This window comes from Alosa sapidissima, chromosome 5 (genome assembly GCF_018492685.1).
Source record: "Alosa sapidissima isolate fAloSap1 chromosome 5, fAloSap1.pri, whole genome shotgun sequence".
In the NCBI taxonomy this organism is placed as follows: domain Eukaryota; kingdom Metazoa; phylum Chordata; class Actinopteri; order Clupeiformes; family Clupeidae; genus Alosa; species Alosa sapidissima.
In genome coordinates, this window is record NC_055961.1 from 24,990,048 (window position 1) to 25,002,622 (window position 12,575).

General features: G+C 45.6%; 1 protein-coding gene across 26 annotated transcripts in view; it reads right to left on the reverse strand.

Moving 5' to 3' along the window:
• The window catches only part of dlg2 (discs, large homolog 2 (Drosophila)), a 180,592-nt gene that overhangs the window by 37,697 nt on the left and 130,320 nt on the right, over nucleotides 1–12,575 (reverse strand). For 14 of the 26 annotated variants that reach the window (XM_042092775.1, XM_042092773.1, XM_042092769.1 and 11 more), the window contains 2 exons: nucleotides 9,530–9,589; nucleotides 8,113–8,250 (listed from right to left, as the gene is read on the reverse strand). The exons of 5 other annotated variants lie outside the window; for them this stretch is intronic. In XM_042092775.1, the coding sequence (XP_041948709.1) occupies nucleotides 8,113–8,250; nucleotides 9,530–9,589 (198 nt within the window). The remainder of the gene's footprint in view (nucleotides 1–8,112; nucleotides 8,251–9,529; nucleotides 9,590–12,575) is intronic. 7 more of the 26 variants (XM_042092779.1, XM_042092774.1, XM_042092796.1 and 4 more) reach the window with 2 other exon arrangements.

Here is a 12,575-nt window from a genome sequence, read left to right on the forward strand (position 1 = left end):
ACTTATATTACTTTTTCTGCTGTAAGTGCATGTTGCGTGTGATGTCTGTATGCTACTGAGACCTTGAATTTCCTAATTGAATGAATTTCTATCTATCGATCTATCTATCTATCTATCTATCTATCTATCTATGATATTCTTATGCTTATAAAAATATGGTAACGGAACAACTGGTGAGAATCCCGCTGGTGTTGACATTACACAGGGAGTGTTGTACACATCCCTACGCCATGCTCTCAGACAAACACCTGGCTGACTGTGGGTGACGTACTGCTGCCCTGTGTCTCTGCCAACGCTGAGCACTTAATCCAGCAGCACCACGCCAATTGTGGCACTTCTGTCAGATCACATTTGAACGCGGGAGAGGCAGGGCCAGCGATCCGGCTATTTGTGGACGGTGACAAGTTGAGACGGGGGGCTGAGGCTGGGGCTCTGAGCTTATCCCGACGGCCCTGCCTCGCCGTCAGCCGCGGGCTCCCTCCAGCTCGCTCCTTTTGACCTAGTTGCAGGAGCGGAACGGAGCATAGCAGCCCCGCTCAATCATCCGCCTGACTGGCTGTAATTGGGCCAATATGGCTTTTTCGCCCCGAGTGAAAGCCCACCTCGGGCAACACATCTGCCCCCTCTGCCTGCTTGGCATCATCTGAGCACCAGGCAGCTCGAGTCCTCCTGACGGCCACCAATATGAATCAGAGAGGCCCTGGGACTTAAACATACAGCATTTGCTCTGTGGCCATAATATGGTAGTGTGATGCTGGGCATGGTCATTGACATATAAACTAATTAAAATGTAAATAAATTCTGACATGTAGCTTCATATCCATAGGCCATATGTCTTCACACATCATGTGTTTGAGCAGTTCTTCACTGTATCACTGCCTAAACTGACCTAGAGGGGACAAAAAGTCCAAAGGGAAATACATTTCTTGGATTTCTTTACCATTTGCAAAAGTGCACATAGTTACAGAGTTGGATTAACATGTGGATAGAACTCATGTTTTTGATGTAATATTAATTAGGTAAAACATATGGTCCGGTTTCCTGTACATGGATTAAACCTTGTCCTAGACTAAGCATTTTTTTCAGTGGAAATTTTCATTGAAGTTCTTGTTTATTCCAAGATTCAACTTAATCCATGTAGGGGAAACTGGCTCCGTATGCTCAAGATAACTAAAGTTCCATCATGTTTCTTTACCACTAGGTGGCCACCTATACCAGGGAACAATGAAGCTTCAGTTATTACTAAGAGAACACACTCTAGCAGGCCCCTGTGTTCCAACTCAAACGGCTGAATAGTCTGTGACGAACCTTTTCAGCCATGCTGACATGTTCAGCAGATAAGAAACAAAGTGTCTGTTTTCATTTCCTGCCTTTGTGTGTCCTCTGCACTGCATAAGCCAGTGGACAGCTGCTTAGTCTCTGTACTCACAGGCCTGATCTCATGTCCATGGTGACAGCAACAGGCCTGTCTTAGCCTCACCACTACACTCTACGCACCACACACTGATCACACATCAGATCTCAGCTATACAACCCAATTAAATCTCCTACTAGACACAGAAGCACCTCATTCACAAAAAGTCTGCAAATATATTGTACCCGTCATGTTTAATACTTGCATGATAAATCTGCATATGCATTCCATGCCATTTAACATGCAAGGTAGGTCATATTTAAAACCTACAGTGTTTTTTTTATGCTACTGCATATGAGAGGCAATTTCACACTTTATCCACATGGGTCGAGAGGAATAATAACACATACACACAATAGGTCACTCTCTCTCTATCTTAAAGTTGTATTTTAACATTGCTAATGGAAATAAAGAAAATAAATAGTTATCTAAATTATTACAATGTGCCCTTTACTGTCAGAGGTTTAACCTTTGAATAAAACTTCATCCAGTGACCTGTTAAGGGAATGTGCCTTGCATAACATGTGTACATTCCTCACTGTATACATTAAAACATGGTTCATCACCTTTTTCAAGACCAACTAGCTACTGTCTTCAGGGAAAGTAGCACAACCTACATTTGATCTCACCGTCCACAGCCACCATTTAGGGGGTAGCCACAGATCAATCAAATCTTGGCTCCGGTGGACTGGACCTGTCTGGTGGACACAACCAGGTGTGTCGTGGTAGAGCAGCCTGCTGTGGGAGGCTAGGCGAGCCATTAGCCCTTTAAAGGCTGAGGTGTGGGCTGTGGAGGTGGAGGAAGGGGGCTGTGGAGGTGAAGGAAGGGGGCTGTGGAGGTGTGGGCTGTGGAGGTGTGGGCTGTTGAGGCTGTGGAGGTGGGGGCAGTGGAGGTGGAGGTTGGGGCTGTGGAGGTGGAGGTTGGGGCTGGGGAGGTGGAGGTGGGGGGCTGTGGAAGTGGAGGCTGTGGAGGTGGGGGCTGTGTGGGCTATGGAGGTGGAGGTGGGGGCTGTGGAGGTGGAGGCTGTGGAGGTGGAGGTGGGGGCTCTGGAGGTCTGGGCTGTGGAGGTGTGGGCTATGGAGGTGTGGGCATGGGGGAGAGGGAGAGGACATTAATCAGCCCACTCTGACTCCTGCTGCCGCTGCGGCTCCCTCACACGTCCCTCGAGCCCTGTGGACCCGCTGCAACGCTGCGATACTGGAAGACGGATGCCGGAATTTCTCTTGGTGCGCTACCAATCCCATTTCGGGAGCGCCACTCCAAGGAATTCCAATGAGCTAATGTTTGTCTTGGCGACGCATTGATAATTCACCAGGAGTGAAGGCGCTGGGGGCCTTTCGCTGGAAATGGCGAAAGCAGGAAGATGGTTTTCTTGAGACCTCAATATGTAGAGGTGGATAAGGCAGCCATCAAAAAAGTTTGATTTTAGTTCTGAAAAAGTCTCCCCCTCTGTCTAACTTTCCTCAAACAAACAGGACAGGCTGTAATTCAGGCACTAAATTAAATGTAAGCCATTTATTTTATGTCACGTCCTGTTAGTGTTTTTCCAGAGACCTTTCAAATAGAAACATTTCTGTGAATGAGAATGTTGCAGGTCTAGGGGTCTGTAATAGTAAATATAATGTACGATTGAAAATGTGGAGCCTAGTCTCTTTGCAGAGGCTTGTCAGCAAAATTATCCCAGTACACATCACAGTTCTGCTTCTAAATTGTTGTTGCTAGGTGTCAGAAAACCAAGGGGCTTTCAATGTACTACATAGTAGAATGCAATCTTGCTCTTACTGCTCTTTCTCACACAGAGTTTGACATTCCTTGCAGTCATACATCTCCCAATAGCATCAAAAGTAAATGAACATTGATGAGTGTTTTGGACCACCACCCCGTAATAGTTTATTGATGGCTTTAGCCATCTTAAATAGTGGCGCACACTCCCTCTGCGTCACTGAAGCGGAATGAACATTTGCACAGCTATAGTACGTGCGAACAGGGACTCCTCCTCGACTCCACTCCATTAAGCTCTGCTCAATCAGTCCGTCAACAGCACCGCGGTGAGAAACGGCTTTTTCCAGTGTGGCTACTCCCCAGAGACAGCCCTGAATAACATCCTCAGTGGGAAGTTACTGTGCTACTTTCACACAAACGTGTGAGGATGAAGAGAAGGAGGAGGAGGAGGAGGAGGAGGAGGAGGAGGAGTGGCCTTGCCTTTAGCATGCAGGCTGAAAAAACTATGATGCATTACTGTGTGTGACCTACATAACCTAACCCCCGACCAGAACAAACGCTTGAAAGAGTGACATGTTTGAGATGGGGTGAGCAGGCGAGGGAGGGATAGAGAGAGAGCAGTAAAGAAGGGTAGAGGGAAGAACAGAGGGAGGGATGGGTGGGTGGGGGGTCTGGCCCCAGGGAGAACTGCTGACACAGCTGTGCTACTGTATTACATTATAGGCTGCTCACCTGAACCAGAGAGAATCTGAATCAGCTGTGAAAGCTGCTAAAGCATGCTGGGGAGCCCCGTCAGTGGACTGTGAAACATACATTCAGCCCTATGCCTCTTCACTTTTCACCACATGCACACTATTCACTAAACAAACAAACAAACAAACAAACATCAGGAATTAAAAATCAGCACATACTGTAATTTCAGCACCGCCATTTCAGAACAGGTGGAGAGTGGTCTGCAGCCAAAACTTTTCTTCTACTGTACGGCTGATGAGCAGAGAAAATGTGGTGTAAAACGTTCAAAGGACAAACCACTTAATGTGCAATGGCCAGCGCCCCGGGCACTCAGGAATGAGAGAGACAGACTGCAAACCACAGCATGAGCCACAGAGCCGGCGACAGCAGGGTGCAGGGTCCACTCAGAGGCCGAGGCATCCTCAAAAAGGCAAGGCTGCAGAGACCTCGCTCAGGGAGGGCAGCTAATCGATATCAGTTATCGGAACAATTCCATTATGCACACCGAGTCTGATGAAGAAAAAGCTCAAATTCAATGAGCTCAACTCCAAGTAGGGGGCTGCATTGATATGCACATTACATTATGAGACAGGCTAGACTCCACCTATGCAGGGTGCAATTGGTTGCCCTTTTGGCAGCAGTTCAAGTCGATATAGTCACTTTAAGACCCTCTAACCAACACTGTGGACCGACTTGCTAATCAGGAAATGGATTGCTCTCATAAACCAGTGGTCCCCAACCTACGGCCCGCGGGCCGAATACGGCCCGCCAACTCATTTTGGGTGGCCCCCCGAAACATTTCCGTGGTATATAGCATCTGGCCCGCACGGAAGTACGACATCGTCAAACTATAACCGGCGTAATTTCCCCATTCATTCTCTATGGCGAGTCTTAACAGTACACATGTAATACTCTTTTTGTCCACTAGTGGTTGTTTTGGCGCTGTTTCACGTTTGCCATCGAAAACGGAATGAAATGTAGGCCTACCTGCAAACAATGTAAGAGGCCTATGCTGACTGCATCAGTGCTCAAAGTATTCTAAAAGTTTATCAATTATTTGTTAATAACTAACTAATTTCTATTCAAGTCATATTTCTGGGACTTTCTGGGATAATTAAACACGTTCAAATGTTCATACAGAGTTCAAAGTTCTCATCAGGTGAGTAAAGGTTAGAATGGTGGTCATTTCAGATGTGTTTGCCAGCACTTCATAAAACTCTCATAGTTTGATAACTTTAAATTATTTGTAGGATATTGCTTGTTCACAACTTGAGCTATGTATGCAAAGAAACAGAGTCTTTTTATTAGTATTATTTCATTTGAGCACTTCATTTTACACTGATATGGCATGGTGGCAACATAAACACAGCTAGCAATGGTATTAAATTGCAGTGATGATTAAATGTAATGGAATATTCAACTAAGGTAGACTGCTGTTGTTCACAGCATTAAGCTATTTATGGTTGATATACTCCGAGTCTCTGGCCCTCTCTTAGAGCCAGGCATAGTGAGCTGGCCCTCGGAAGAAAAAGTTTGGGGACCACTGTCATAAACCCAGCTGCCACAAACTGTTAGAATCTTGGAGACTTCAAAAGACAGACTGATTTAGAGACCAGTGCTTGGCTTTTTTCAAAGAGCCTCTCTTGGTGCACGATCAGATCATGAGTCAGATACTGTTACAGACCCACTTGAGCTGCAATCTGCACTTGCAGTAGAGAAGCAAAATTCTCACAGTCTAAACTCTTCCAAACAGTAATTTGCCCCTTGGTGCAAAACTCCCTTGAACTTTTGCATTCTGCAGGGGGACTTTAAAGAGACAGTTTGATTATTTGCCGGTTCAGTGGAGCAGATTGTTCACTACAGCATCGCTCTCCGGGCGATAATTGGATTAGAAACAGGAAACGGGCTATGCATCGGGCTCCTGGCACCGAGGGCACTGCACAGAACTCAGAGAGGCCGGGGTGGAAATCAGACTGCAAGGCATATTGTTACATTACATTACAGCAACCAACGTGTCCCCTGGAGTAATTGGCCAATGGGATAACTGACCATACAGAACAACGAGATGCAGAGTTACACGTTGTATCTTTTGAGCAGAGAGCATGATGACGGAGCACAACGTGCTTGACGACAGTACATTTGTCTTGTTTGTTTGTTTTAGGTTTGTTTTAACTGATGTCTTTCACAATGTAAAACAAGACCTTGTGAGGGCATCTGCGTTATATGAAATATATTACGGCATTAAGTGTGGCATTACGCTCAGTGGATAATTCACACACCATGCAATTTACTGCTCTCATGTCAGACCATTGCAGTGTATGATTTCTGCCCTCTCGTCTAAAGCCAATGGTCACTGTAACACTGACCACAACACTGAAATCAATATGTCCTCTGTTTTTGTTTCAGCATGACGCAGACTGTTAACACCGGACAGCTCACAGTAAAACACTCTAACAGCCACATCCATCTGATGGCACATCTTATTCTCAGGACAGATGGAGAGAGGCCCCTTACGGTCTGTAGTATCATGATGTATGCACTCAGACACACAGAGCCTGTCAGGGCTAAATCATGAATTATGACACAGGATTGGAGGGATTCAATCCACTGCTGACCAATCAACATGGACTATCAAAAATCACGAGGCAGTTAGTCCCATGTCCATTGACGTCTGAAAACATGTCAAAACTGCCATCGTGAATCCAAGCACACTGTTATGGTGTTTTCTTACTTCTCATTTATAGCTTATAACACATTTAGTTCTCCCTCTAAAAGTTCAAAAGCTGGCTGAGCTTGTTCATTTAGCATTTCATTGCCTGATTGTGGCGATCTGTTCTTTCCATTCATCTTTAATGTAAAATAAGCACATGTCTGTGCCAGAGCTGGTAGAGATTTGCTGTTGTTTTCTATTCTGGCTACAAATGGACAAGTCAGATTTCAAGGCACGCAGACCCACAGAAACAAGGTTGGAAGATTTTAAAAATAGTCCCTGAATGCTTCTGAGTGGAGCAACAGACCACGCAAGTGTCATCAAACCAGATAATTGTGAGTTAATATGTTACAGTGCGCGCCACTCATCATTAAGTGACACGGTCTTTGGGAATTTTTCCGAAGGCAAAAACAGAATCAGGCTCCTCTCCACACACTACACACACACAAATTGGACACACTGCAGTCCAAACATACATACCGGTATATAAAATTGTGTTTTATATTTAAAGAAATTAAAAAATAATATACTGTATATCACAAAACCTTTTGTCCTATTCAAGTGTATTCCCATTTCAGGGGGAGGTGTGGGAGAAGGGGACAATAAATGACAAGGTTCATGCAGCTATACTACAATCAATTCAATCAGAATTAGGATGCACTCAGCAAAGGGTGACAGCTATGGGCAAATTTCCCAACGGTCCCGACCTTGAAAGAGCCGCAGTCAATATGCATCAACAGATAACAACAAATAAACACTGATACTCCAGATAATGATGCAATGCTGACAGCATTCACATAAAAAAAATCAAGTATCGAGTGAAATCAAGCGTCAAGTAAAACACACATGCATTAAGGAACATTTTTTTTTAAAAAGATTTGCATTTCAGGATATCTATGAACATTGCCTAGTGTGTGACAATTAAAGCTGCAAACAGACCTCAAGATTTTCTATTTTGAAACAATGGAACATTGGGGACAATCAGATAACCAGAGGTAGTCGTGGGCTTGAATCCTTTGCGATTCTTTCCACTGTTGATGCAATCCAGATTCAATCAAACACGTTTGATTTTATCGTGCCCAGCTTGTTCTGTGGTTGTCATGGTTGCAACTGTGACATTAAACTGCCAACAGCTCAATCGTTACATACTCCCAGACTGCATACTCCTAATGTTTCTGTTCCTAACAAGCCTCTGATAGTGTCAGACTCAATCTGCAGGTTTGGTTTACGCCACCTTGTTGTAGTTGCGTACATCTGAAAAAAATTAGGAGATCTGTTTGTAGCTTACGTTCTGAAGCTCTAAGACTGGTCCTCTGAAGAACATAGGCCTACAGTAAAGCACCCTTAATAAAACAATCCATGCAAAAACCTACTGGTAAAAAGGGATTTTTAAGTCTTTTCTATCATGGCACATGTTTCAGTAAGGACCAGAAGGGACATGGGAAGGGAGCATGCAGGACAGCCAAGGAAGGTGCAGGGCAGGTGGGCATGCAGTGCAGCAGGCAGAGGGTGGTGCTGGTGGTGGTGCAGTACCTTGTGATCTCGGAGTCGGGGAGCAGACCTAAGTGGAAATGAGGGAAGGGGGTGGGGTGCTCCAGGGGGGAATAGAGGCGGGGAGAAGGTGCGCGCTCACACAGTTTGTTCACAGTGCTGTAAACTGGCTCTGGAGGCCTGGTGGCAGAGACAAGAGAGCAGCAAGACAGACAGAAAGAGACAGACAGAGAGAGGGAGAGGGAGGGAGAGAGAGAGAGAGAGAGAGAGAGAGAGAGAGAGACAGAAAGAAAGAGAGAGAGTGGTTAAGTTGTTAATGTTAGTTGTGCAGAAAGAGGGAACAAGAGACCAGGGGTAAGGAGACAAGGCAGAGAAGTGCATCTGTAGCGTGCACAAGGTTAAGAGGAGGGTGCCAGGTCATGATTAGTGAATTAGGGCACTAGTAAAGCGGGTTTTGTGAGACTTTTACTATCTAGTACACACACTATCTTAGTAGGAGGCCCCTTCCTCTGAGCACACCGACTCACACAAAGACATTTCTGGATCACACAAAGAGAACGGGTCCATTTAAAAAGCTGTGAGTGAGCTGAACACCTGACTCACCTGATCATCAGAATATGGAAAAAAAAAAAAAAAACAAGCAAACCAACAAAAAACGAACTGCCAAAAAGATACCTGCAATATGACAATAACTGAGAAAGAGGGCAGCCAAAGAAAATAAAAGTGTGCCGGTCTACTGGTCTTGAACTGTCTGAACGTATCCTCAATTTATGATCATTTTGGGTAAAAACCTTTTGCTCAAGGTTTTTACACAGGCTTAAAATGTGTGCATATGTGCAAACAGTTCTGTGCATTTCCGTTGCAAAGGTACCCTGGCAAAGTCCTATATTGGACCACAACAGCATCCAAAGAGCTGAACAGAACATCCTCCTTACAGTGTCTTCCACCAGTTTCTGTTTCTCACTCTCTCACACACTCACTTTCTTTCTCTCTCTCTCTCTCTCCCTTTCCCTCTGCCTCATTTTTTCGTGCAGGGTACTGTATCTTCATGCAGAATGCAAAGCATCGCAAGCAACTAAATACAGTGAATGTTTTTTTTTCTTTCATTTTTTTTATTTAAAGTATATTTGAACTTTTGCCTTTATTGAGGCAGGACAGTGAAGAGACAGGAGGTTAAGTGGGAGAGAAAGATGGGGCGGGATCGGGAAATGGCGTGGGTCAGATTCAAACCCTGGGCATTTGGACCCAAGTGCGGTACGGACACTATAGCTGCTTGACCCACAGCTCCCTCTTTTCCATGACTGTGTTGATGTTAGTTTGAAACCTGATGAGAACAAGTGTGTGACAAGAACTGTGTGTGTGAATCTTCAGTGAAAAATCACCAGCGACAACAGAGTGTCTGTACAGCCTAAAATAACTTTTCCACTGAAGTCAATGTCTGTTCCCATGAGACTCTCACCTCAACTGGAAGTGCTGGGACTCAAACCTGTGACCCTCGCCATCATCTAACGAGGCATTTCTGATTGGAGAAAAAATATGTCATTCAGTACAGTCAACCAACGCTGTCTTGAAATGTGAAAATATCTACTGTATGCAATCCAAACTTGAGTTAAAATATCTGTTGGTACACCTAAAAAAATGCATTCATAATATACTGTATGACTAAACGTGATCACATGTGATCAAATGTGACAAAATGATGGACAGCAAACATCTAGATGAGTCACACAGGACAGCACAACAGAGCGAGTAACAAACAACAGGATTGAAAAAAACAACAGCGACTCACTGAAACTGAAAGACAGACTACATGCCAACAAAGTCCTCACACCCTCATCAGTGTGGAGAGTCAAATCTTTGCTCTTCCATGTACCAGGTCATCCTAAAGCTGCTTTATTGTACAGGAGTGCGTTTCCCAAAACCATAGTTGTTAACCTGTTAGCAACTTAGTTAGTTGGCAATGGGAAATTGCATTGCAACCAACAAAGTTGCTAACAGGTTAGACAAGACAAGACATTTGGATCCTCATTTTATACCCTCTCTCATCAACTTAGTTAGACCAGACAAGACATTTGGATCCTCATTTTATACCCTCTCTCATCAACTTAGTTAGCAACTATGGTTTTGGGAAACGCACCACAGGACGTCGATCACCTACTCAGACTACTGTTATTGGACTATAGAGCAAGAAAGCGCTGGCTGTTCCTGGTGCCCTGGCCGATGCGTTGTGTTGGGCTGTGGCAGCGCATGCAGCAGCACTGAGCTGTGCCGAGATGGGAGTGTGTTGTTGTGGGGGTGCTGTGAGCTCCGCTGTGCTGGGTGGTTGCAGGGCTGCATTAGCCATGCCTCTGCGCTGGCAGATGATCTCGGTGTGGCTGGCTGTGAAGCGGAAGCTGCAGCGCTCTGTGGCCCACTTACCCCCCTCACCACCCACCACGCCGCCGCTGCTACCCCCACCCCTCCACCCCCCTCCTGGGTCTCATGGCTCCGACTCGTGACATCTCCTCTGGGCTTCTTCAGCCCTCAGCAACTTGCAGTGCAGCAAACAGCTTCTGCTCTCCGCATGCACTTCTCCCTCTCCTCTCCTCTCCTCTCCTCTGCTCTCCTCTGCTCTCCTCTCCTCTCCTCTGCTCTGCTCTCCTCTGCTCTCCTCTCCTCTGCTCTCCTCCCCTCTCCTCTCCTCTCCTCTCCTCTGCTCTGCTCTCCTCTCCTCTCCTCTGCAGACAAGACATTTGGATCCTCATTTTATACCCTCTCTCATCATCTTCTCATTTGCATTCCTGTTTGCCTAGTTCTTGTAAATCATCCATTATATTCCCTCCCAATTCTTTTCTGTCCATCTGTCTCTCTGCCTTCAAAATGATGCAAAACATCCACTTTAACTACTTCATTCTATATGTTTCATGACGTGTGATCAGTGTCATAGTTGAAACGGTAGAATCCATGAGTGTAATCCATGGTCTTTTAGCTACGCATCCAGTGTGTGGGTTAATAAAACATATTGGTTGGGACAAAGCATTAGACAGTGCAAGCCAACAAAGACATTCCTTCACAAGCACGAAAGTGACAGGTAATCGATTAGCTTTTGCGCACAAATATCAACCACCATTTCAGCAGAACTGCGAAATTCCACCTTTAAAGGGGGAGCCCGCTGAGCGACGTGTTTGAGACGCAGGGACCCAATCCTACACTCCTTGGCTCCTGCAGACATCACAGGATTTCTTGGTGTTTGTGCGTAATGTGTCACAGCAGTGGCAGGAGCCAAGTGAGCATGCTGCAAGACAGCCGAATGCCAAGAGAGTGGCATGCTTCTCTCCAGGTTTGACACCAGTTGGCCGTCTCACAGCCAGAAATCAGCCTGCGTCGCGAGCTGGCCGCCGGACAGACGCTGAGGTAACATCATAATGACAAATGACAACCGCACTGTGGCAACATGGCAGACGGGGCCATCTATTCTGCATAGAGCACTGAGCAAGCAGGTGCATGTACAGGACCATTATGTTCCAAGTAGGAACTTGTAACTTTAAGACCAATTTCTGAAAACGCGTATGCTGTCTATATGCAATATGGACTGGAATCTGTGTTCTTTAAGTGCAAACTTAACTATACCAGTCAAGCTAGTTTAAATAGTGATCCTGAAAAAAAATTATCAGTTTGCGTAACATTCAAGCAATCTCATTGATGTGGAGTGCTGTTACAATGAAGATCTGCATAGCTGGTATACAGCTGACATGTATGGTAATAATATGGAATAGCAGACATGTATGACTGCTTGTTAGCTCTAGATATCTGAGATGCAAAGAGTAAAGTATCAGCAGTGCTGTGCATAGAAACATCAAAAATCTCTTGTGCAATCACTTGTCATAACCAAAACCTTGTGGTGAACCACATAATATGTGAGAAAGCCATTTCAAATGGATACTGTCTGTGATGTGTGCATTGATCAGTTCCCTACATTTGATTTGGACGATCACTAAAAACTAAAACTGACCACACCCTATTTCATTTCAAACACTTTTATCGACCCATTTCGGACCACAGCCACAAATTCAACCATGAGTGTGCGTCCACGGCCGCGTTCTAAAACGCCGCCACTGAGGCCCGACCAATCAGACCTTCGTTTCGAAACCTGGAGTTTCTACACACTTGAGAGGTTGGGTTCCTACATTGAGGCGGCCACAGCACAGAGCCTGCTGCCCGCCTACGCCGCAGCAGAGGAGCTCAGGGAGCAGTGCTGGGAGAGCGCCCCACTTACTTACGCCTCTAAAACATTCATGGAGGTCGTATGGAAATGGCGGCTGTGGCGTCGGGGGCGGCGGGCTGAGAAAGAGATGACCTTTTAGCGGCCCTGCTCCGAGTTTAGCTCTCTCAAGGAGGCCTCCCCAAACAGTCAGCCATATTCATTTTTCATGATCTGAGGCTGGCTGGCAAAGCCGACAAGCAAAGTCTTACTAGACCACACAGGCCAGTGTACTGGTTTGTGTTATATCGCCAGAGACTGCCCT